Source organism: Pongo pygmaeus, chromosome 3 (assembly GCF_028885625.2).
Source record: "Pongo pygmaeus isolate AG05252 chromosome 3, NHGRI_mPonPyg2-v2.0_pri, whole genome shotgun sequence".
Taxonomy (NCBI): domain Eukaryota; kingdom Metazoa; phylum Chordata; class Mammalia; order Primates; family Hominidae; genus Pongo; species Pongo pygmaeus.
The window spans coordinates 167,341,123-167,365,779 of NC_072376.2; the positions used below are offsets into that span (position 1 = coordinate 167,341,123).

At 37.7% G+C, this 24,657-nt stretch overlaps 1 protein-coding gene across 4 annotated transcripts in view; it reads right to left on the reverse strand.

The window, feature by feature from the left end:
• DCHS2 (dachsous cadherin-related 2) overlaps positions 1–24,657 on the reverse strand; it is a 259,479-nt gene that overhangs the window by 116,523 nt on the left and 118,299 nt on the right. For all 4 annotated transcript variants that reach the window (XM_063664223.1, XM_054485608.2, XM_054485610.2 and 1 more), the window contains exon 3: positions 17,643–17,874. In XM_063664223.1, coding sequence (XP_063520293.1) covers positions 17,643–17,874 — 232 coding nt within the window. The remainder of the gene's footprint in view (positions 1–17,642; positions 17,875–24,657) is intronic.

Consider the following 24,657-nt stretch of genomic DNA (forward strand, 5'->3'; position numbering starts at 1 on the left):
AGTGCAGGAGCTCCATTCAAACCAATGGCTTCCTATAAATTTTATTTAACAACACTCATTATGATTTACAGACTGTGTCTCTATGTCCCTGTATCTTCAAAAGCATATTATTTCTGCCTTCTCCTTCCTTCATGGGAAGATTTGTGACAATGGACATGAACTAATATTTTTATAAACATGGTGAATATGACCAAGCCCGTGTTTCTATTACTACTATCCTTTCATGTCTACTTAGGGTTCAACAACTAAGGGAAATCACAGCCTTTATGGTAAAACTCATGCATTTTATTGTGTGACAGTTGTAACCAAATGCTGATTCACATGATATGTATTTCAATGTATTGCTATGATTACTTTAAGAAAATAACAGATAGTTGATGAATACTATTTAAGTAATAAACCAGAAGCCTTATTTTGGAGTTTTTGAAAAACAAAAGTTAGAAAATGCATAGCTAATTCCAGAAATAAAATCTTTGTGAAATGATGATAAATAAAAATGCCTTCCACTTCCTTGAATTTCATTCTACAGTTTTGGTTCTATCTCAGAGTCTGGAATCTGCTCATTTGAAGTTTTCTATTGTGATAAGGTGAGCAGGTCCTGGCTGCTCCACCTACTGATGTTACTTGATAGAAATCATGAAACTTCTCTCAGCATCTGCTTCTTCATTGGAAACATAAGGAAACGTGTAGGCTCTACCTTATGGAGCTCTGAGGAACTCAGCTGACAGGACACAAGTAAAGAAAGAACTAGAGCATGAGCACATGGCGACTGTTCAACAACTTTCTGAAAAAGTTGCTCTTATCTCCAAGACATTTTACCCTGAATTTCTCTGATTTTAATTACCTTAACATGAAAGATCTCATCACAATCCACAACCTAGATTATACATTTAACAACTAGTACCAAAAACAAACAAATCATTGGAAAACATCTCTGCAGAAAGAACTACATAATTAAAGAAAAATCTGTGAAGATCTATAGTTATTTTTTTAAATTGTTTTCAACTTGAAGGTGAAATTTTACATCTATGCTTTGCCAACTGACTACTTTCTGGGGCTGATTTGAGTCATGTGCACACACTGGTCCCCAGACACACAAAACAGAAGCAAGGCCTTGGCTTACGGTGACATTGCATGTGTAAGAGTTATGTAAATACCTGCTACTCGGTATCTTCTACATCTTAAATATTTATTTTTATTCTAAAGCCAACCTACATATCCATAACTGCACAGCAACGATTTATACATCTCCATATTTGTGATTTTGATTTTTAGACAACACTTACCATCTATTTTTTTTTGCTATCGATCTCATCACAAAAGGTATAATCACATGTATTTTGTATATTGGAAAGTAAATTTACCAATATTAAATTTAGGTAGAAGATGTCAGAAAATCCTTTTAATATTATTTTTGACCTTTATTTTCACCAACAGCAATAGGTTAGTGTCCATTAAAAAGATGAGCTTTACGAAAGTGCAAGGTTTCAAAAATTATCTGAGAAGTCAGATCTCAGGGAAAATGCAGGAAAAGAAGGGATGGCCAGAGGTTCAGGAAGAGGGACACCCATTGGCCATGCCTTCAGGAAGTTCTTGTTCTGGTTTGCTGGCATGAAAGCTATGTCAAGGAAACTGCCTTCTAGTGATGAAAAGGTTCATTTAGACAATGGCATTTGTGATGGATTTGTCTTATGTTCAGCATGACCAACGAGAAGCAGAGGGATTTGGGGAATGGTGGACAACAGGCGGGAAAAAGGGGGCAATTGAAGGAAAAGCTTTTAAGTGACTCCAATAAAGTATGAACCAAAAGATGGTCCTTTTGTCAGGAAATGCTAGTAAGGGATTACACTACAGGCTCTCAATGGGAGTGTAAAGAGGAGGTGTGTGGGTAAATTTGGAGGGGGTTATAGTCTGGAAAGCGTATTCAAATACTTGCCATTTTTATAATACAGTTCAAAAATTGCAGAAATTAATGCAACTGCAATAAAAACATTACAAAAATATTTAGAGTGGTATTAATACTGAAAATAGAAATCTATAGATGATATAGGTTTAGCAGTTTGAAAAATGCTGCCTTCATAAACAGTTTCTTCTGAATAGATGCCTTCTTATACAATAGTTTTTAGCTATTCAATATATTTAACCTCCAAATCAGTGATCTTCAACCTTTTTGGTACTAGGGACCGGTTTCGTGGAAGACAATTTTTCCACAGGACAGGGCTGGCGGGGGAATGGTTTCAGGATAAAAGTGGTCCACCTCAGATCATCAGGCATTAGTTAGATTCTCATAAGAAGCACGCAACCTAGATCTCCTGCATGCGTAGTTCATGATAGGGTTAGTGCTCCTATAAGAATCTAATGCTTACACTGATCTGACAGGAGGTAGAGCTCAGGCGGTAATGCTCACTCACCTCCCATTGTGCAGCCTGGTTCCCAACAGGCCACAGACCAGTACCAGTCAGTGGCCCAGGGGGTGGGAACCCCTGCCCTATGAAGGCACTGATTGCTTTTAGTCATTTTGTTATTTCTATGAATTATGTATATTAGGCAATTTAATCACAGTTATAGCTAGGTGCGTTCAACTCACCTGAGTATAGCATGAACTAACTCCACACACACACAGACACATGCACACACACATACACACATACACACACAGAGAGACTTGCATACACACACAAATTATGAAGGACTCCATGTTTGTCCAGCAATAAATGGCTTATTATTGTTATTATGTGCTTCGTTAACTTTTTATTTTCTATATGGACTTTCAAGAATTTCTAGTTCCCTACTAGTTCCATCACCCCACAAGTCACCCCAACCTGCCAGACTAAATATGGAATCTTCTCTAAACCAATAAGGCTGAGATAATAAGAAGCAACAGCTTGCTTTATCCTCATCCTCTGAGAAGCTCAGGCTTCTGGGAAGAAATGAGTAGCCACCCCCTCTAATCGCAGAAGGTGTTGAATCTAGAATCTATTTGTCCTTACAGAAAAATCAAGTGTCCAGATAAAGACTCCCTTACCTGTCTTATTTGTAAATGTTCCCAATTTCTGGTAAATGCAGAGGTTCCTCTTGGGCCTCTTTCATGGCCCCCAGGTAATATTGGTAAGATTAAGTGTAAAATAAAACAAACACAGACAGATAATTTATATCTCACAGACCATCACTGAAAGGACTACTAAAGGAAAGTTTTGTGTTCTAGCACTAGGGACTCTGACTAACCTTCCTCCTGAAAGCAAGTGCTCCATAAAATATAAAAACACATCCTCATAAATGCTTCAATAAATTGACAATAAAGAAGGCAAAAAGTTTAAGTGATGTCAGAAACCTAGAGAATAAGCAGCATACTGAATTTGGCTTTGGCCCTCAGGACATTCGCAAAATCCTAGTGACCTTAAACTTTCCTTTTACTGACCTTGTGGAGCACATGGAGGGCAGAAGACAAGACCAGAGCCATCTGAGGGTACAAGTAGACTGGGGATGGAGAATCTCAGAAGAGTTTCTCCAATAAAATTAGGTCCACAAAGGTTTCAGTTTAAGGGTGAACTAGAAATAAGCTTCTGTATCCCCAGTAGATTGCAAATAAAATTGTCTGGCTTGAAATTCAGTGATAAATAAGAGGTGGTAAAAATTTCCTTTGAGAATTCCTAACTATAAACCAGATTCACACCAGTTTTTAGTCTGAACTCACAATATAGGATGATGTGAAAAATTTCAAGCCAAGAATTTAGATTAAAATGGTAGGGAGAAGTATGTCTCTAGGACACTCGGGCAAAAGAAACACAAATACCTAAATACCTTCGAAAGAAACCCACCTTCATCCAAGGATTCGAAGAATTCTCTCAGATAAAGATCCAAGCCCACAATTAAAAAAAAAAATCACACAAAAAATGAGGAAATATGTCAACATGAGTGAGACCAAGAACCAATGGCAGATTTAAAGGAGGAAAGACTTCAGAAAAGACAAACAGACAAAATGCTCTAGTTAAAAGACAAACATTATCAGAGTGGATTTCAAAATAAATCCAACCATATGTTGTGTATAAGAAGCACCCCTGAAACAAAAGAATACAGACAGGGTGAAAGTGAAAGACAGCCAACTGGAGGTCATCTCCACCCTCATGTTCCCTAACTCCTATTATCTATCAGAGCCATGATGACCCCTTGCTCTTTGTCTCTTTCCTTTGGTTATATTACAGTTTTCTTTTTTGCCTTCCCTAACAATCCCCTGGACTTTTCCAATAGTCCTCCTTCCTCCTCAGACTTCTAAGCATTCCTCTAGCAAAGTGCTACGCTCTTTGTTCTATTCCCTGGAGGGTCTCAAAGGGTGTCCCCTGACTACCTGCATTAAAATCATTTTGGCTACTTGTAAAAACAGAATTTCCTGGGCAATTAGCCAGACATTCTGATTTTTAGATTTGGGAAAGGATCTAGGAATTGCATTTTTAACAAGCTCCACCAGTAATTATTATATATTCTAAAGTTTGAAGACCTTTTTTTAATTGTTGTTTTTATTTTTCAGACAGGATCTCACTCTGTCACCCAGGCTAGAGTGCAGTGGTATGATCTCAGCTCACTGCACCCTCCGCCTCCTGTGCTCAAGCAATCCTTCCACCTCAGCCTCCAGAGTAGCTGGGACTACAGGCATGTGCCACCACGCCCGGTTAACATTGTATTTTTAGTGGAGACAGGGTTTCACCATGTTGCCCAGGCTGGCCTCGAGTTCCTGGGTTCAAGCCATCCGCCTGCCTCAGCTTCCCAAAGTGCTAGGATTACAGGCATGAGCCACTGCACCCGGCTTGAAGATCATTTTTATGTATTCTTTCTTTCAAAATGTTCATGTTTTCATGTTTCATGGCTTTAATAATTGTTAATACTTTATTTTAGTATTTTCCCCTGTCCTGTCATCTAAATTACAGTTCTGTATTTTAGGTGGCACTTCTAAGGCATTTGTCAACTTGATGTCAACTGGACCATCAATCACGTTAGTTAAAATTAAGAAATTATGTATGGCTCATCCTTTCATTAATAAATCCAATTAGTTACAACTCATGTTCTTTTCCTGTAAAATATCCCTAAGTTCCTTTGGCTCTGTCTTTATTGCTATCTCTTTAGCACGACCCTCGATACTTTACACATGGATTTTTATAACCAGTTTTTCTATTCAAATGTTCTAGTCCTACAATCCATCTAGGACACTGCTGCCAGAATAATTTTCCTTAAATATCACTTTCACCATATCACACCGATGCCAAATATCTTCATATCATTCCTTAGTTCCTTAATAATCAAATTTAAACTTGTCTGTCATGTTTTTGAACTTCAGAATCCACTCCACTCAATGTGCCTTCCCATCATCCAGTAGTCCATACTCTCTACGTCAGACATACTGCTCTCCTGCTGTCATGAATGCATGCAGCAAGTATGATGACAAAGCACAACTCGTGGCAGGCAATCACAGAGTGACTTTTTTTTTATTTTTTATTTTTTTTTTCCATTTTTAATTTTTTTATTTTTATTTTTTGCTATTGAGTTGAAAAGTTTCCTTACATGTTTTGGAATATTAGCCCTTTATCAAATATATGGTTTACAAATATATTCCCCCATTCTGTAGGTTTCCTCTTCACTCTGTCATTTCCTTTACTGTGTAGAAGCTTTTTAACTTGATATAGCCCCACTGTCTGTTTTTGCTTTTATTGCCTGTGCCTTTGGTGTCTTATCCAATAAATCATTGCTAATACCAGTGTCAATGAGATTTTCCCCTATGTTTTCTTCTAGGAGTTTTAGAGTTTCCAGTCTTACATTTAAGTCATTAATCCATTGAGAGTTGATTTTTGTTTATGGTATTAAGCAAAAGTCTAATTTCAATTCTTTTGCATGTGAATATCCAGTTTTCCCAACACCATTTGCTGAAGACTATTCTTTCCTCATTGTGTATTCTTTTTTTTTTTTTCAGAATTTTTTTTTCTTTTATTATTATTATTATTATTATACTTTAGGTTTTATGGTACATGTGCGCAATGTGCAGGTAAGTTACATATGTATACATGTGCCATGCTGGTGCAACCCAAATGTCCAACAATGATTGACTGGATTAAGAAAATGTGGCACATATACACCATGGAATACTATGCAGCCATAAAAAAATGATGAGTTCGTGTCCTTTGTAGGGACATGGATGAAATTGGAAATCATCATTCTCAGTAAACTATCGCAAGAATAAAAAACCAAACAGCGCATGTTCTCACTCATAGGTGGGAATTGAACAATGAGAACACATGGACACAGGAAGGGGAACATCACACTTCGGGGACTGTTGTGGGGTGGGGGGAGGGGGGAGGGATAGCATTGGGAGATATACCTAATGCTAGATGACTTTTTTTTTAAATTTAAATTTATGTTGTGCAGCTAGCTGTTTTTCCCCTACTCCTAAGTGAAAATTTAGGAAGCTCCTATGCCTTCCACAGCTGCCATCAACCAATTAAAATTCTTAGTTATTATCAGTGATGAAACAGTCTCAATTTAATACTGATATTAGAGGTGCTTGAACCAGAGTGACTCCATCTTGAATAGGGGCTGGGTAAAATGAGGCTGAGACCTACTGGGCTGCATTCCCTGGAGGTTAGGCATTCTTAGTCACGAGATGAGATAGGAGGTCAGCACAAGATACCAGTCACAAAGACTCTGCTGATAAATAGGATGCCATAAAGAAGCAGGCCAAAACCCACCAAGACCAAGAAGGCAATGAAAGCAACCTATGGTTATCCTCTCTGCTCATTATATGCTAATTATAATGCATTAGCATGCTAAGAGGCACTACCATCAGCACTATGACAGTTTGCAAATGCCATGGCCACGTCAGGAAGTTACTCTATATAGTCTAAAAGGAAGAGAAATCCTCAATTTGGAGAATTTCCTGCCCCTTTCCCAGAAAACTCAGAAATAATCCATGCCTTGTTTGGCATATAATCAAGAAATAACTGTAAAAATAGCCAACCAGCCACCCTCAGGGCTGCTCTGCCTATTTTATTCCTTTACTTTCTTAACAAACTTGCTTTCACTTTACTCTATGAACTTACCCTGAATTCATTCTTGTGTGAGGTCCAAGAACCCTCTCTTGGGGTCTAGACCAGGATCAGCATTCCGGTAACACTGTCACATACACAATGACATTTTGGTCAACAATGGCCCACGCACTTATGATGGTGGTCCTATAAGATTATAATGGAGCTAAAAAATTCCTGTTACTTAGTGATGTCATAACAGTCCTAATGTCATAATGTAATGCATTACTCACGTGCTTGTGGTTATGTTGTAAATATACCTACTGCACTGTCAGTTGTATAAAAGTATGGTACATGCTTATGTACATAAGTACATAATTAAGTATATGATACTTGATAATGATAATAAATGGCCATATTACTGGTTTATGTATTTATTATACTATATTTTTCATTATTTTAGAGTCTTTTCTACTGATTGAAAAAAGAAGTTAATTGTAGAACAGCCACAGACAGGTCCTTCAGGAGATATTTCTGAATGCATTGCTATCATAGGAGATGACAGCTCCATGTGCGTTACTGGCTCTGAAGACCTTCCAGTGGGACAAGATGTGGAGGTAGAAGACAGTGGTATTCATGATCTTGACCCTGTGTAGGCCTAGGCTAATGTGTGTGTTTGTGTCTCATTTTTAATTAAAAAGTTTAAAAAGTTAAAAAAATTAAAAACAGAGAAAAGCTTAACAATAAGGATACAAAAAAAGAAAATATGGTTGTACAACTATACAACATGTTTGTCTTTCAAGCTAAGTGTTACTACAAAAAGTCAAAAACTTTAAAAAAATTAAAGTTTATAAAGTTAAAAAGTTATCATAAGCTGAGGTTAATTTATTTTTGAAGAAAAAATTTAAAGAAATTTGATGTAGCCTAAGTGTAGTATTTCTAAAGTCTACAGTAGTGTACAGTAATGTCCTTCACATTCATTCACCACTCACTGTCTCACCCAGAACACCTTCCAGTCCTGTGAGCTTTATTCATAATCTGTGCCCTATACAGGTGTACTATTTTAAATCTTTAATATTGCCTTTTTACTCTACCTTTTCTAAGTTTAGATATACAAATTCTTACCATAGTGAAACAGTTGCCTATGGTAGTCAATGCGGTAACATGCTATATAGGTTTGTAGCCTAGGAGCAATAGGCTATGCCATATAGCCTAGGTGTGTACTGGGCTATGCCATCTAGGTTTATGAAAGTACACTTTATGATGTTCACACAACGACGAAATCACCAAATGATGCATGTCTCAGAATGTATCCCCATCCTTGAGCAATGCATGACTAAAATTAGATATAAATGACCACATAATAATCCAAATTCTAAACTTACTTTTAAGTTTGGAGAAGCACAGACTACAGGTCAGCAGTAGTTGGCTTCTCTCCTTATCTAGTAGTTGTTTTCTTCCTTCATCATTTTGTTAAACTAAATCTCTGAATCATCCAGGATTAAAGCAAGGGAAAAGAAGAGGAGGAGAGAGGGCCAGAAATGTGCTTTCTTGACAAGCACTACTATAATAATCTAACATCAACGAACCTTTGGCCTGCAAAGTTGTTTAAAACTCACCTTCTCATATAGGTGCTTTCATGGCCTTTTTGGTGAATGCTTCTGACTCTGGCTTTTTTGGAGAAGGCTAACCTCTACTTGAAGTGCCTTAGCAGAGGTAAAAACATCACTAAACTGTTCATTACTTCCCTGTCTGCTGAAAAGTTGACAGTACTCAGAATTTCTACCTCTGGACTATAGAGTCCTAATTAGGGAAAAGGAGCCAGGCTGGTGGGAGCAGGGAAAAGCAAAAAGAAAAAGCAGGTAAGCTGTAAGTCTGCCTTTCTTCATAGTCCAGGACACATAGCACTCTTGTGCAAATAATTCACAATCTTTCTGAGCCCAGCTATCACCAGACCCTTGGATGACAGTAAAACGCAGGTTAGTTCACTGCAACCTTGGTGTTATCAGTACTGCACAAAGCCCTCTTTAGCACATCACAGAAAATCCCCAGCAAGCTTTTGTCTCCTTACAGTCAGCTCCTTTCTTGCTGACCTGCCCGTTGTACGCTTGCAATGTATTTTCATACTTTCTTGAATAATCCTGCCTTTCTTTACCTACAACTGTCTTGGTAAATTCTTCTTACTGCCCATGCCACTGGCCCCAGATGGTTGCTGATCACTTGCAGTATGGCCCTTTCTGGACAGGGCTTAAAAACAACTCTATACTAGCTCTCCCTCAAAAATGATCCATATTCAGAAGAAAAACTTAAATACTCTTTGCACCTACAAACTCCTGGAATGTAGTGCGTCTCCACTTCAGAAACTTCTGCTTTATTCTGTCAGTCATTCCTTTCTTCAGATTTCTCAGGTGAGAATCAGACAGGAGCCTACAGTTAGCCAGCAGACTGCAGGGAATACATAGTAAGTTCTCTGAGTAGCTGGTAAGGTGCAGGTACCCCATCCTGGTACCCCAAAATCAACAGCAGCTCTCTCCAAATTATCAACCTTTTATACCATTGACAAGGTAGATCTCCTTTGTAAATCTTGCACAAAGTTTCTGTGGAATGTAGAATTTGTATATATCTTAGTTTCTCAGTCCAAAATTATATTTTCATTTCTCATTACAAATGCTTAATAATTTCCATCTTCATGTGTATTGTTTTCCTCTCTGGAATCTATCTATTCTTTCCCAACTTGCTTATCCAAATCTGAGCTATCCTGCAAGGTTGTGCTCAAGTTCCATCTTATTTATGCTCTCTTGCCTGACTGTTTTAGATTTTCCAGCATTCTCTTTGGAAGCCCTACACTACTTGCAGAAGTTACTGTAATCAATACATAAAGTTTGCCTTTAGCATTTCTTTTTCATGAAAGAAATACAGGCACCTTCATGAGACAGTGACTCTGTGGCCTACAAACTTAATTGTACTTGAAATACAAAAATATCTTTGAAAAATGTGCTGACCCAAAAGGTGACTTATAAGTCTAAGAAATGTGGGACAAAGAGAGGCAAATGTTAGGCATGCACATCTAGGTTCATTACATTTCTTTGAATGAACACTCATCACTTAGAAGAGAAGGGAAGTATTAGGATAAAGCTGGTTGTTCTATATTATATATGCTGAATATTTCAAACATTCACTTTTTTAAACATTTATATATAAACAGGAGCTAGGAAACCTATTTACTTGACTCTAACTTTTTTTTCAACTTTATTGAGTATAACTGACTAGTAATTGTATATTTGAATCCAACATGCTTAAATAAACTAAGCTCTCTATTAGAAGTTGAGGGGCCAGAAAACATGTAACTCCCATATTTTTTATTAATTGTTTACTATATATAAATATGCATATATGTAATATATGTGTGTATCATAATAATTCATGTTATTTATTAATAATAAATAATAAAATCATAAATAAAATGAATAACTCTCTTTGCCTATATATTGGTCAGAGTAAAATTTATGACACTATATTTTAATACTTTAAAGTACAGTGATTATTTAGCTCACATTTTTCATGACACTTGCAAATGGTAATTAACCACCAGTGCAGGGACCAACATTAACTTTAAAAAATGTCATTAATTAATTTACAGAGCACGGGTTATTTTCTATTTTAATGACTCCTTGGATTTATACATACCAATTATAATATATAATGTTCGTCTATGCTCCTCATCTTGTCACTTTTTATTTAAATAGAGGAAACTGTTGTAATCAAAAAATGTTTTGAACAGATGCAGTACTAAATGAACTTAAAGACATATATAAGTATATAATCATGCTCTTCTACTAAGCAATACTGACTTTCAGAATAAAATATCCTGGAAAAATGGAATTTTTAACCAAGGTAGCAATTCATAATTAGAAAATAATCAGTAAATCATTACTAAAATTATAAGCTATGAAATAGTTAAGAACAAAAATAAGGACAAAATCATGACCTTCAACAGATACGGAGTTTATAAGTGAGGTTCTCTCACAAACAGATACAAACCAAAAGCTACAGGATATCAATACCAATTTCTTATTAGTTGTAGATATTTATGAAGTATCTCCTATATTCAGTTTGTGAGAATATAAAAACTTATTTACCAAATAGATTACACTGTGCTATTTATTTGGCACACAAATCTTAGTGACTAAGTAGTATTGGCTGAAAAAACTAGAATGGATTTGAAATTCTATCTCATATTGAGAATTTTAAAAAATTCTTAAGAAAAAATGTACCTGTTTTGAAAAAGTCCACTGAGTTCTACTTACTCAATTGGAAAGAGTAAATAAAATTCAACAGATAATTTGGTGTTTAGGTAGTCTCATAAAGAAATTCCTGTCACAATGAGAGGTCATTTTTCTAACTTATTTAGTTGAATCAATAGAACCTATATTTATCTTAGCTTCATCTTTAGTGTTTTTTTTAAGTCATAATTATGAAACAAGCCTTGAAATGGAAGTGCAAGAAGTAAATTCAAGTGTCAGGTTTACTACTGTGTCTTTGAGTAAGTCACTAAGACTTTTAGAGTCTTCAGTCTCTTAATCTGCAAATGAACATAAAAATATTTGCCTTGTTTATCCCATGTAATTAATGTAAGACTCAAATAGGCAATATCACATATGGAAAAGACACGGAAAAGTATTATTATCTAAGACAGAGCAGCACAGGAACAGATCACAGGTTTAGAATGGGGTTCAGGTCCAATTCCACCATCACCAACAGTGTATCTTTAGATAAGTCATCAAGTCCCTTCCAGCCTCAATTTCTTCCTCCACTAAATGAGGCAGCTAATTTGTAAGGTTCTTTCCATCTTTATATGAGTCTGTGATCTGGTACGAGAAAGCTAATGAAGAAATTCTCTAACATGCTTTTGTTTCCTATGAAAGTAACATACACTGATTAGGTGCTCATGATTAATTTTAGACTCTGTCTTGCAAATAAGAGAAAGTCATCATTTATTTGGCAGGAACAGGCTCACATCCCTTATGAAATGAGGTGTGGTATTAATTTATTAACTGTATACCAGAATGTTCAATGTTAAATGTAGGAAGGTGGCATTCATGAAGAATTAAAAGAATCATTACATGGTATAAAATCTGAGCATAAAACTAACATTGGAAAAGAATATGCCCTTGAAATACAGAAAACAAGTCTGTAGTACATTACTTACTGTCTATGTTAAAATCACACACCCCATACAAACAAAAGATTACAACTAAACACTGAGGATCAGCTGCCCTTGTCTGGCAGTTTGATATCCTTTCAATTACTTGTTTTTCTGTAGTGCTAAACTTGGATTTTGTGTACACCACAACTAAATATAGAACAGACAAAGGCTAAGCCACATAAGCTTGTTGCTGTAAGTGCTACAAGAGCAGGGATTCTTGTCTGTTTTATTCACTGATGTATCCCAAACACCTAGAACACGGCTTGCTGCATCATAAGCACGGAATAAATATGTATTGAACAGATGAGCTGGCTTCCATTCATTCCTTGAATAGATAAGCTACATTCTGTTTATGACTTTTATTGATTTGCATTTATATCATTAACATGCTTCTATAAAAAAAGAGATAAACCACAAGATTTAACCAATGGTTGCCTGAATAAAAGAGATGGTTTGGGATGAAAATAAATGACCAACACAAAAGCTTGAAACCTGCCTGTTGCCTTAAAATGATCTGAATTCCTCAAACCTCAAACCTTGGCATTATGCATTATACCCAGGTAACTTCACCTGCACATGTATCCCCTGAATCTAAAATAAAAGTTGAAAAAAAAGTAGTTTCTTCCAGTGTAAAACTACAGAATAAACAGGACAAACCCCAAAGCTAAAGAACTGCTCTTCTAATGTTACTGAAGAGAGCACTTCAAACAATGGAGGAAGAAATCTACATATAATTCACAAAATGGGATTAAAAATACATGAAAAAAGAGCTATTAATAAATATGCCTCTTGTGTTTCTTCCCGTTAAAACTCAAAACAGTGTGGTCTGCCTTGTGCCCACATCAAAGAAAGCCAGTGAACTAAGAATAAGAGAAATGAAGGCTCAACTCAGTATCTCTCTCATGGCGCCTAAACACATTTTACAAAAATGTTCTTTGAACCAGCAACAAACCCAGAAAACTAGAAACAGAACAGGAAGATAAACCCACAAGAGAAAACAACCATGACATCGCCACACCCCCTTCTAGTTTTCTCCAAAACATTTTTCATACCAGATGAACACAGTAAGTCAAACAGCTCTATTTTTAATGCATGAGTCTTGGTTGTGGCATAACAGATCAATGAGAAATCTTTTGTCTTCAGGAAAACACAAGCCTATAACAGAAAGCACGTAAGTTTATAAAATAGCAGGTCTGATAGAGAAAGCATCAAAATAAAGAATGAATGAACCAGTGTGCAAATGAAATCTCTAAGAGAGAATTCTAGAGTAATTCAGGAAGAAGTAGCAATGTATAAACGGGTTCATCAATTCTCAATCTTCTTCTCATATGATATAACATCTCAACCTGCCTATATAAGAACTTAGGATAAAAAGGAAGAAGGAAAATTAAAAGGTGTTGAGACTAGCTTGAACAATTCCCATTGTCAAGGGCAGAGAGTTATTCTGGAAGAGAATAGAATAAATCCAGAGACAAAGGGAGGTAAGAAAAAGTAAAGTGCCAGCACAGGTAGGCTGGAGAGAAAGTCTAGGGAGAGTTTTGAGGAAATGTGGGGTAGGCCATAGAGTCACTTACTATGCTGTGATTCAGAAAGAGGATTTTAAATAAAGTTTTGCTCTATATATCAATGAAACTTCCATGCAATTTTTAAGAGGCTGTAGGAAGGATTTAAGGTACTTTTTCAATATTTCTAGATGTTATTTATTCATTTATTCCACAAATATATGATAGGGGCACTTTCTTAGGACTGTGTTTACACTGGCAGCCTCTGTAGAGACCGGCCATATGATGGGAGCAAGAAAGTCCAGCTTTATGTAGGTTCCTGAAAGAAAATATCCAGAAGAGGAAGACTACAGTTGAGCCTTGAATAATATGGGTTTGAACTGCGTGAGTCCACTTATACACGGATACTTTTCAACAACAGTTACAAGTATGCCTGCCTCTCCTGCCTGCCCTTTCCTACGTCTCTACCACCTCCACCACCCACGAGACCGAAAGACCAACTCTTCCCCCCTTCCTCTTCCTCCTCGGCCATCTCAACATGAAGATGATGAGGATGAAGACCTTTATTTAATGAATAGTAAATATATTTTCTCTTCTTGATGATTTCCTTAATAATAACTTCCCATCTCTAGCTAATTTTATTGTAAGAATACAGTATATAATACATAAAACACACAAAATATGTGTTAACAGCAGTTAAGTTTTGGAGGAGCCAGAAGTTATGCACAGATTTTCAACTTTGTGGAGGGTTAGCCTCTCTACCCTCTGCATTGTTCAAGAATCAGCTGTATATTCTAATACTGCTTCTTGTTCTATTCTTTGAGAACATCCTTGTATAGAAAATGTGTTACAGTCATTATGGAAAAGAGTATGGAGGTTCCTTTAAAAGTTAAAAATACAACTAAAATATGATCCAGAAAGTCTACTTCTGAGTACATATCCAAAGGAAAAAAAATCAGTATGTCAAAGATATATTTGCACTAGTATGTTCATTGCAGCATTATTTGCAATAGCCAAGATATAGAATCAACCAAAGGGTCCATCCATAGATAAATGGATAATGAAAATGTGGTATATATAGAGTACTATTCAGCTTTAAAACAGGACAGCCTATCATTTGTGACAATAATGGATGAACCTCAAGAACATTATGCTAAATAAATAAACCAGGCACAGAAAGACAAATACTGCATGGTCTCACTTTTACATGTGGCATTTAGAAATATTGAACTCATAGAAACAGAGAGTAGAATGGTGGTTGCCAAGGGCTGGGGTAATTGGAGATGTTGGCCAAAGGTTACAAAGGTTCAGTTAGACACGATGAGTAAGTTCTGAAGATCTATTTTATAGCATTAATAATAACGTATTAATAATAATATATTCTATACTTGAAAATTACTAAGAGAGTAGGTCTTAAATATTCTCACCACAAAAAATTGTAAGTGTGAGAGGTGATGGATATGTTAACCAGCTTGATTTAATCACTTCACAATATACATATAGCAAAACATCACCTTGTACACCATAATTATATACAATGTGTTCTCAGTTGCTGTCAACCAACAGATGAACTTTCAGAACTCAACCATTCAACTTAGGGGCTGCCTGTTCACCGGACAACTTTTTCCCATAGCTACTCACGATGCTTTTTCATTCTCTTCTAAAGGTTAAAGTAAAGCACTACGAGTCCTCATGAATTTCTCATGAGTTATGATTAAGTGCGACCAAATTCCAAGCACTATTTGACTGAGAAATGTCTTCAATCTAAATACACGGGTATCAAAACGGCCAACAATAACAACCCAAGGCTATTTCCATATAAATTTGGTCTTTGCTTAAAAATAAAATTCCATGAAAGTTCCCTAAGATAATGACCCACACAGAGTGTTTTCCACGATTAACAATGGCATTTGTGCTATAGTCGTTGCCAGGAAGGGAAGCATGAGTCTGGCTTCGGCCGGGACAGCAAGAGAGATCTCTTCTAAACACAGAATACAGTATAGCTCATTCTTCCAGATCTTCCAGGGAAAACTGAATGATGAGTGTGAGAATGTCTTTTTAAAACAATCTGTTAAATGCTTTTAGATCCTGTGCCCTGATTACTGGCTGACCTATATATTTTTGGCAATGCTAGTGCCCTAGAGGGCCTGATGATTTGATGGGCAGTTAAGTCCTCAGTTAAGATGAATTTTGAAAAAGCTGAGATTAAACAGACTAATTTCCCACAAAAGTATTTTCTTCTGATCTTTGAAATGTTAAAGGGGCCACATCAGTGTATTATTTTGAGCAAGGAAAGTTTTGCCTTACAAAGACTGCCAGTATAAACAACTAATCCCTGGCCAGTTGCACAAGCCAGACAAAGCACAGTTTCCAGGCAGAAGCAGCGGCTCTCTACCTAATGGGGCTGGGTGAGAGGGCACACTCACATAGCACATTAGATTTCCTGTGTAAATTATCATTTGTTTCTACCGTATATGGCTATTACAAATCATGTTGTGAAGATCCAATAAGACAATGTACAGAAAATGTCTAGTGTAGCATCTGACATTATCCTTATCATTACAATAGAAACACATTCTACCCATTATTTGGATCAGGTGGAAAAATGCAAAAGAAAAAAATTCTTTTTTTTTCCTTTTTTTGCAGCCTCATTTTTGGACCAGAGTATCTCTAAGTATCTCAAAAGTATTGTAATGTCATATTATATATTTGAAATTTTTTATTTTCTTATAATTAAATATTTAAACCATTATTTTGTTAGCAACAAGCTAGTGAATAGAAAATGGAAGGTAACTTCTTAAATATTCATTATTTCTGAAAGACAGCTTGCCCACTAGGATTCTTTGGCAGATATGCAATTACCATTGTAGAGAACTAAAAGGAGCCTTAGGTATCATTTTTAAAACAAGGAAACTAAAACCCAAAGAGACTAAGGGAATGCCAGACCTAGTACAAAGAAAATGATCTACTTTGGACGCCTGTACAAATGTCTTTGCACTAATCTTAGCTATTAATACATCCAAATGAGGCTCAGTCACCCTCGAGTCACCCTCAGATGGCATGATCATACAAAAAAAGGGAAATTAACATTTGCAAAGTAAATACTGGCCAACCGTTTCTACATAAATTACTGTCTTTAGTTCTCTCACAAAAACTTTGCAACATAGGTATTATCAGTGCTACTTTTTTGTTTTTTTTTGGAGACAGGGTTTTGCTCTGTCACTCAGGCTGGAGGACAGTGGCCTGATCATAGCTACATAGCTCACTGCAGCCTCAAACTCCTGGTCTCGAGCCATCTTCCTACCTCAGCCTCCCAAGTAGCTGGGATTACAGGAGTCAGCCACAGAGCCCAGATAACACTACTTTTCTTTTTCTTTTTTTTAGACGGAGTCTCTCTGTCACCCAGGCTGGAGGGCAGTGGCGTGATCTCAGCTCACTGCAACCTCGGTTTCCCGGGTACAAGCAATTCTCTGTCTTAGCCTCCTGAGAACCTGAGATTACAGGTGCCCACCACCACGTCTGGCTAATTTTTTTTTTTTTTTTTTTTTAATAGAGACAGGGTTTCACCATCTTGGCCAGGCTAGTCTTGAACTCCTGACCTTGTGATTCACCCACCTCGGCCCTCCAAAGTGCTGGGATTACAGGCGTGAGCCACCGCACCCGGCCAACACTACTTTTAAGGTAAGGACACAGGCCAATAAAGACCACAGGATCAGTAGTAGGCAAAGCTGGGACTCAGATCCAGGTCTAACCCACTACAAAGCCTCAGCCCTTTTCAATATACTTCAGTGTCTGCTAGAAGGTTAAGTGAGTCCTGCAACACCCCCATTATTGAAAAAAAAGTCACTTTTTCTAATTTTCTGGCTGTTAAGTAGTTAAGCAGAAACTTTATAGCCAAAGGATGAAAACTGTTCCAAGATCACATACCTGTGGTGGAGTCAACGGTAAAAAGGGACGACACGTCTCCTGGAATAAGCTCATAAGCCACTGTCCCATATATCCCAGAGTCCTGGTCAGTGGCAAGAACATTGATGATCTCGGTGCCTGGCTGGGTCTCATCACTGATGCTCGTCACATAGGTTGATGGGTTAAACACGGGATGATTATCATTCACGTCCTCCAGGTCCACACGAACAAAGGCTTGGGCACTTAGCCCACCCTGGTGGATGAATGAGCGGTGATTACAAATGGGTTTTTGCTGAACACTAGGATGTAGAATAATTGACAATGGCCATACAATAGTCTTGAAACAACAGAATTTGAATATGTGGGGGTGTGTATATGTATATGTGTGTATACACATATACACACACCCCCATATATACACATTTTGTCATTTCAAAAGTGTGTATATATACATACACACACACACATACACAACCACAAACACGTCTATATATTCATTTTATTTTCAACCTTGATGTATGAATTCATAGGTAATAGCATGGTATGTATACTTCACTGCTGATTCTTAAGCATGGAATGAGATTTCCACTTAGAGCAGCTGTGAGGCAAAAATTTCAGAGTAGAGGCCAAATACATTCAAGGAAATTTGTCCTGATGTCCAAAAAGAAATCAAAATCATTTTTATCCCTAAGATAATTTTTAAATGAATGCTGGTAAGTGCTAAGAAGAAGGTGTGAGGGAGCATGGGCGGGGGTGTTCCCTGGTGAACCCTCACTAGGAAGGTACCATTGGTGTGCAGACCAACCCACATGAGGCAGCTAGACTTTAGTTACCAGAAAGGAAAGAATAACAGGCAGAGGAAAGAGCAGAGCCAAAGGCCCTGAGGCAGGAACGTGGTGTGCCTCTCAGGCCCGCTCAGCCACAGCAAGGAAGCAGGAAGGGCTGAGGTCAGAGAGGCAGGAGTGAGTCCTAGGGACCTCTGCAGGTCTCTGGAAGGACATGGTTCTTCCCCACAGGAGGGCTTTGAGCACAAGAGTGGCCTGATTCCACTGAGATGTTAACACTGCTCTAGCTGCAGTGTTCAGAACAGACCGAAGAGCAGCAGGGTGGAAGGACGGAGAACGGGCAGGAGGAGGCTCTTTGAATCAAGTCCAGAGTGGATGGGGCCTGAAGGAGGACAGGAGCAGTGCAGGTACTCATCCCAGATCCTGGGGGCCAGATTTGTTTGGGAATTCTGAATTTTTCAAGTTTTAGAAGCGAATACAGCACCTAGAGTAGTGAGAAGTGGATCCCATACTGCTTATATTGTGTTGCCTCCATCTAAAATCAAGGAGAAAGAGAGCAAATGAAATAGAAGAAAATAATCCTCTGCAATTTTTACTTTTCTAAAGTAAAACACATGTTCCTACTTTAAAGCACCATTTTCCTTTTCTATCTGGTACATTTTGACACTTTCATCTTTGACAAAAATCCTTGGTAAGTCACAACAGCCTGGGTTTTCTCACTCATGTATCCTCCCCCTCCTCATCTTTTTTGTTTCCTTTTTCTACTCTGGCAGGGAGGCACAGAGCAAGGAGGAGAAAGGACAAGGAGGAAGAATTGGCAAGAGACAAAGGGAGAACTGCTGCCATGCAGAGAGGAAGCACTTGTGGACAGGGAAGGAGGCAGGGAGGGCAATAATGAAGATTGTATGGGAGGAAGGTAAGGCAAACCCAGAAATGGCTGTCCTACTCTGAGCTCTGAGCTCTGAGGTCCCCTGTACTCCAGGCTTTGAGGACTAAAAAATGATGGGGAAATAATTCAGAAATAGTCTGATTTTCCATGTTCTGAGTTGAATAAAGTGCCAGAGCCATGCCGAGTATCAATTAGAATAGGAGAAATCGGGCTGGTTATGATTCCACAAAGAACAATGCAAGTTCATCCATCTGGCCTTTATGCTTAAAATGCAGGGTGGTCCTATATCTGCAGCCACCTGAAGTAACCTGTATGTCTCCAGGTTCGACGTAGTAAGAGGGGACTGCGAACTGGTGATAAGCTTATAGAAAATATTCCTTCACCTCTGCCACAGACCCTGCTGCTGCTCCAAACTGCCTTCCTTCTCAGTTTTGCTTTCCCTTTTCCTTTCCCCTTCCTCTTTCTTTTTTATTTCTCCTCAAATTCAAGAAGTCACTTAGGGTTGAGGTAAGAGAAGTAATGAAAAAGTGGGGAAATATGAAGAAATGAATATTGCCCCAGCTTAAGATATTTAAAAACAAAGATCCTAAATCAGGCAATGCTGTAAAAAATAAGCAAATGTTAGATGCACAAAGTAGAAAACGTATAATACTTTTTTTTTTTTTTTTTTTTTTGAGATGGAGTTTCTCTCTTTTGCCCAGGCTGGAGTGCAATGGCACGATCTTGGCTCACCACAACCTCTGCCTCCCGGGTTCAAGTGATTCTCCTGCCTCAACCTCCTGAATAGCTGGAATTACAGGCACGCGCCACCACACCCGGCTAATTTTGTATTTTTAGTAGAGATGGAGTTTCTTCATGTTGGTCCGACTGGTCTCGAATTCCTGACCTCAGGTGATCCACCCACCTTGGCCTCCCAAAGTGCTGGGATTACAGGCATGAGCCACCATGCCTGGCCAACAATACATTTTAATTGCTGGTAGGGTAAGCACACTAGTGGGGCTAGAGAGAGCTGGATGTGTAGTGACAGAGGCTGGGCAGAATCCAGAGGACAGGCTTGGCAGTCAGATTCCTCTCACCTGATTTAAGTGCTAAGAAGGACAGATTTATTCTACACAGCAGTAGACTCCATCAGTATAAAATGCGGTGTGTACATTCTTAATATATATTTTTTATCTGTTAATAAACTGTATATACATTTATTGTGCTAATGTATTATTTATATTACAAATATCAGAAAAATAAAATGTAAAAGGACAGAATTCTAATGTTGTCTTCTTAAACACCCACATGGGACACCTATTGCTGTCCTCAATGAAATGACAGGATCAAATCTAGATTTTAGAAAGAGGTATCTGGGATAGGGAAGAAGACATGCATCTTTACAAAAAAATAAAGAAGTTCCTCAGACAAAAAGGTGGGAAAATGCTGAATTCACCAAGTTAAGTGGATGCATTCTATGCCTCAGAACTTCTCACAGAGCCTTTTGCATGTACATTTCTAGAGGGAGTGAGTTCTGAGGTGTTCCCCACTCTTTTTAGGCCCCAGAATGCTCTTTGAAAGAAACATGTTGGGAAACCAGTTTCCCACAGAACACAGTGCAGGAATAGCTGATCTAAACTAATTTTCTCCATCCACTTAGAGTGTGCACTTCCCAATGCTGTGTAGCTAAACTTCTGTCCAGCTCATGGAAACTGTTTCGATAATGCAACCTCACGAGAGACTGAGTCAGAGCCACCCAGCAAAGCCACTTGCAGGTTCCTGGCCCTTAGAAACTATATAAGATAATGAATGTTTGCTATTTTAAGCTGCTAGATTCAGGAATAATTTGTTATACAGCAATAGGTAGCTAATACATCCCATAAATACCATGCATGAGTATGTCTTAATTTTGTCTTATCATTTCTTTTTCCACCAATGATTCATGTGGCATTTTTATTTCATTTTCAGCATTTAATTGTGAGGATTATGGTAGGAAACCCAATTTCCTCAAGTTATACTGTAAAAGATGAAAGTAGTTTGCGAAAGCTCCAAGCTTGAAAACATATAATATTGGAGGCAGGAGGGTCGCCTAGGGCAGTCAGCAGGTAGGGAACATTTTCTACTGTTACTTCTACTTTGGTAATTGTCTGCTTTCCATTCTCTTTGTTCTTGCCTTCTGGGACTCCTGAATAGTAGAATATTAATAACATCTCTCCTTCACATCTCTCAGCTCTTGTGAGCTGTGGTTTCATTCCAGTGAGCTTTCTATGTCAACGAACTCCAGTCTATGTTTCATGATTCAATAAACAAAGGTGGAAGGAAATGAGGTTCCAGCTTCTTAAAGGGGAAAAAAAAGAAACATAAGTTGTGACATCACCAAATCCAAGAGAAGCGGCATCTAAAGAATATTTTCAAATTCATTGAGAGGATGAATCAGATAAAAATAAATAAAGAATCCCAGGTTATGGCACGACAGTAACCATGTAGAGAAAAGCAGTCTTATAGAACAGGTAGAGAGGCAAAAATAGATCAAATAAAGATTGAAAAGTGAGGAAATAGAGACAACTATTTTAGTAGACTTGCTGTGAAGGAAAGAAGAGGAATAAAATGGTTTTCTGAAAAGGTACATGACATCAAAAGGAATCCAGAGTATTTTTTACGATAGAGACTATTATTGTGCCCTGTATGCTTATGAGGGTCATCCAAAAGAGCTTGATAAATTAATGATGCAGGAAAAAAAGAGAAAATCATTATAGAAATGTTATCTGTAAGAAGGCCAGAATGGATGGGACCCTAAACAGTAGAGAGATTTGCTTTTGATGCAAGCAGGGACATCTCTAAAAAGATAATAGAAAAGAAAGCAAAGAATGTGAGCTGATACACAGGTAGGTTAGTGGATTTGGTGGCAGGAAGGTAAGACCTTCCTCTCTCAAGCAGACCTGTTATTTTTCTCCAAGTACTTCAGCTGCTGAGGTGGAAGGGCAGAAAATGCAGAGTCAAATTTACGTAGGGCTGGGGTTTTACCAGGAGAGTTCTACTGAATGGGAAAACTAAAGGGAGTTTGCAACTGAGTGACTTTAGTGATGGGTAACAAATCAATGATCTTAACATGGGAGAAGAATTATTGATTAAAGCTGACGTGCTATAGTAAATTAGACAGAAAGATAAAAATGTTTATCAGATACAGCATGCTTGAAGCCAAGATCTCAAAGCTGTGCAATTACTGGTGACAATCCTTGGAAATGAGAAAGTCAAGGAACTGAGAGGCTCAGGGTGCTGGGTTGTTCAGCAAATGAATAGTAAAGTCTCCTAGAATGATGAGGAAACTGGTGAAGAGGAAGACTGTGAATGAAGTGTGAAAGTCCTAAGTGATAAGGAGGTTTAAGTCATGACAGGAAAAAAAGAAAAGAGGAGAAGTATCTATGGTATAGTCAGACAACAAGAACTTCAAAAGGGATTTGTTTTTGATGGAGAAAGGAGTAGAAATTATTTGGATGCTGCCCTGGGCAATAAGCAGGGCACCCAACTCACTTCCTGTCGGCTTGTGGTTGGTGGACTAAGGGCTTCCTTGTGAAAGTGCAGAAAGGAATGGGTATCCTTTGGGGGTAGATTGTTTTTAATCAGGGCCGTAAGTTAAAGGAACAATCAGAGACCAGCTTAAGTTCATAAAGGAGTTTGCTAAATAATGGAACACGAGTTCCAAAGGGCATGGTAGAAGCATTTCGAAGGGCAGAGAAGGCAGGTAGGTGTATTAGTCTATTCTCACATTGCTATAAAAAAAGAAATCTGAGACTGATTAATTTATAAGAAAAGAGGTTTAATTGGCTCATGGTTCTGCAGGTGAACAGGAAGCATAGCAGCTTCAGCTTCTGGGAAGGCCTCAGGAAGCTTCCAATCATGGCAGAAGGCAAAGGGGGAGCAAGACATCTTAAGTGGTAGGAGCAGGAGCAAGAGAGAAGGCGGAGGCGGAGGGGTGTTGCTACACACTTTTAAATAACTAGATCTCATGAGAACTCACTCACTATCAGGAGAACAGTACCAACGGGGTTGGTGCTAAACTATTCATGAGAAATCCACCCTCATGATCCAAACATCTCCCACAAGGCCCCACCTCCAACACTGGGGATTACAATTCGACATGAGATTTGATGGGACACAGATCCAAACCACATCAGTAAGAGATTGATTCAAATTAAGGGATGAACTGGGCAGGGTGGGGAGGAGAATATGGATAATAATAAATGGCTTGGATGCTTAAACTTTTAGAGATTAGAAGGAGGTAAAGGAGTATTGAAGATATTTTGGGATACATCCTGGTCATATATTAAAGAATGATGGGAAATCTAAGACATGGTCCAGGCAATTTAGTTAGAAAACATGGGACAATGGGGCGACGGGGCAACTGCTCATTCCTAGAACAGGTGGAGGGTGCTAATGAAGGAAACGAAAGACAGGAATAAGCATTTGAACATTTGTTAGAAAGTGAAAGAACATAATCTATTAAAATGAAAATGAATGTGCCTTTTTACTCAGCAAGTTTACTTTTTGGTAGTAACTGCATTGCACACGAACTATGAGCACAACTTCAGTAGCCAACTTTTCTCATGAATGTAAAAAACAGTGAAGAGCTCAGTCTGTTTACTTCCTTCCTTGCTCATCTGACAAAATCCTCTCTTAAACCTTCAGTGGTGAGATGTAGTTGAAATAGCTTTATCTCAAACACATATGTCAGCTACAGAATCCGGGATGTAACAAAAAATAGAGATAGAGTGTTAATAAGCATACACACCAAAAAATATATATTTGGTAAAAATGAATGGGAAAAGGAAACAAAAAATTAGATATAAGCATGGAATAATTAAACTGTAGAGCTTTATTGTGAAAAACCACTTGATTGCCAATGTAATTCAATTGTTTGGTTCCATTATGTAATTTTATAGCATTCTCATGACTTATGAGATAAATAGCAGCAGCAGTAGCAGCAAAAATAGAGTATTTCTTCAGAAGTAATATCAGTAGAGTAGAAGTGACTCAGTTGAAAAAATATTGACAGTCATCACAAGGATAAATAGAGCAGTAGCAACGAACATCAATGTATATTACAAGAAAAATTCTTTTATTGGCAGATAAAAATCTCTTAGTACCCACCAGCAAATGGGTTCTCAGCAATTTTCTTCTAAAGAGCTTTCAGGACATTTATTAGAAAGAGAAGGAATCAGAGGAAAAACCAGAGATTGTCAAGGTAATAATATAAAGTTAAAAGACTTCTGTCAAGGTTCAGTTTATTGTTTTAAATAAATTCATTATGGCCTAGAATCCAACAATGTAAACCTAAAATATCCTGTCTGCCTTAATTTATTCTTTGAATGCAGTCTACATTGCT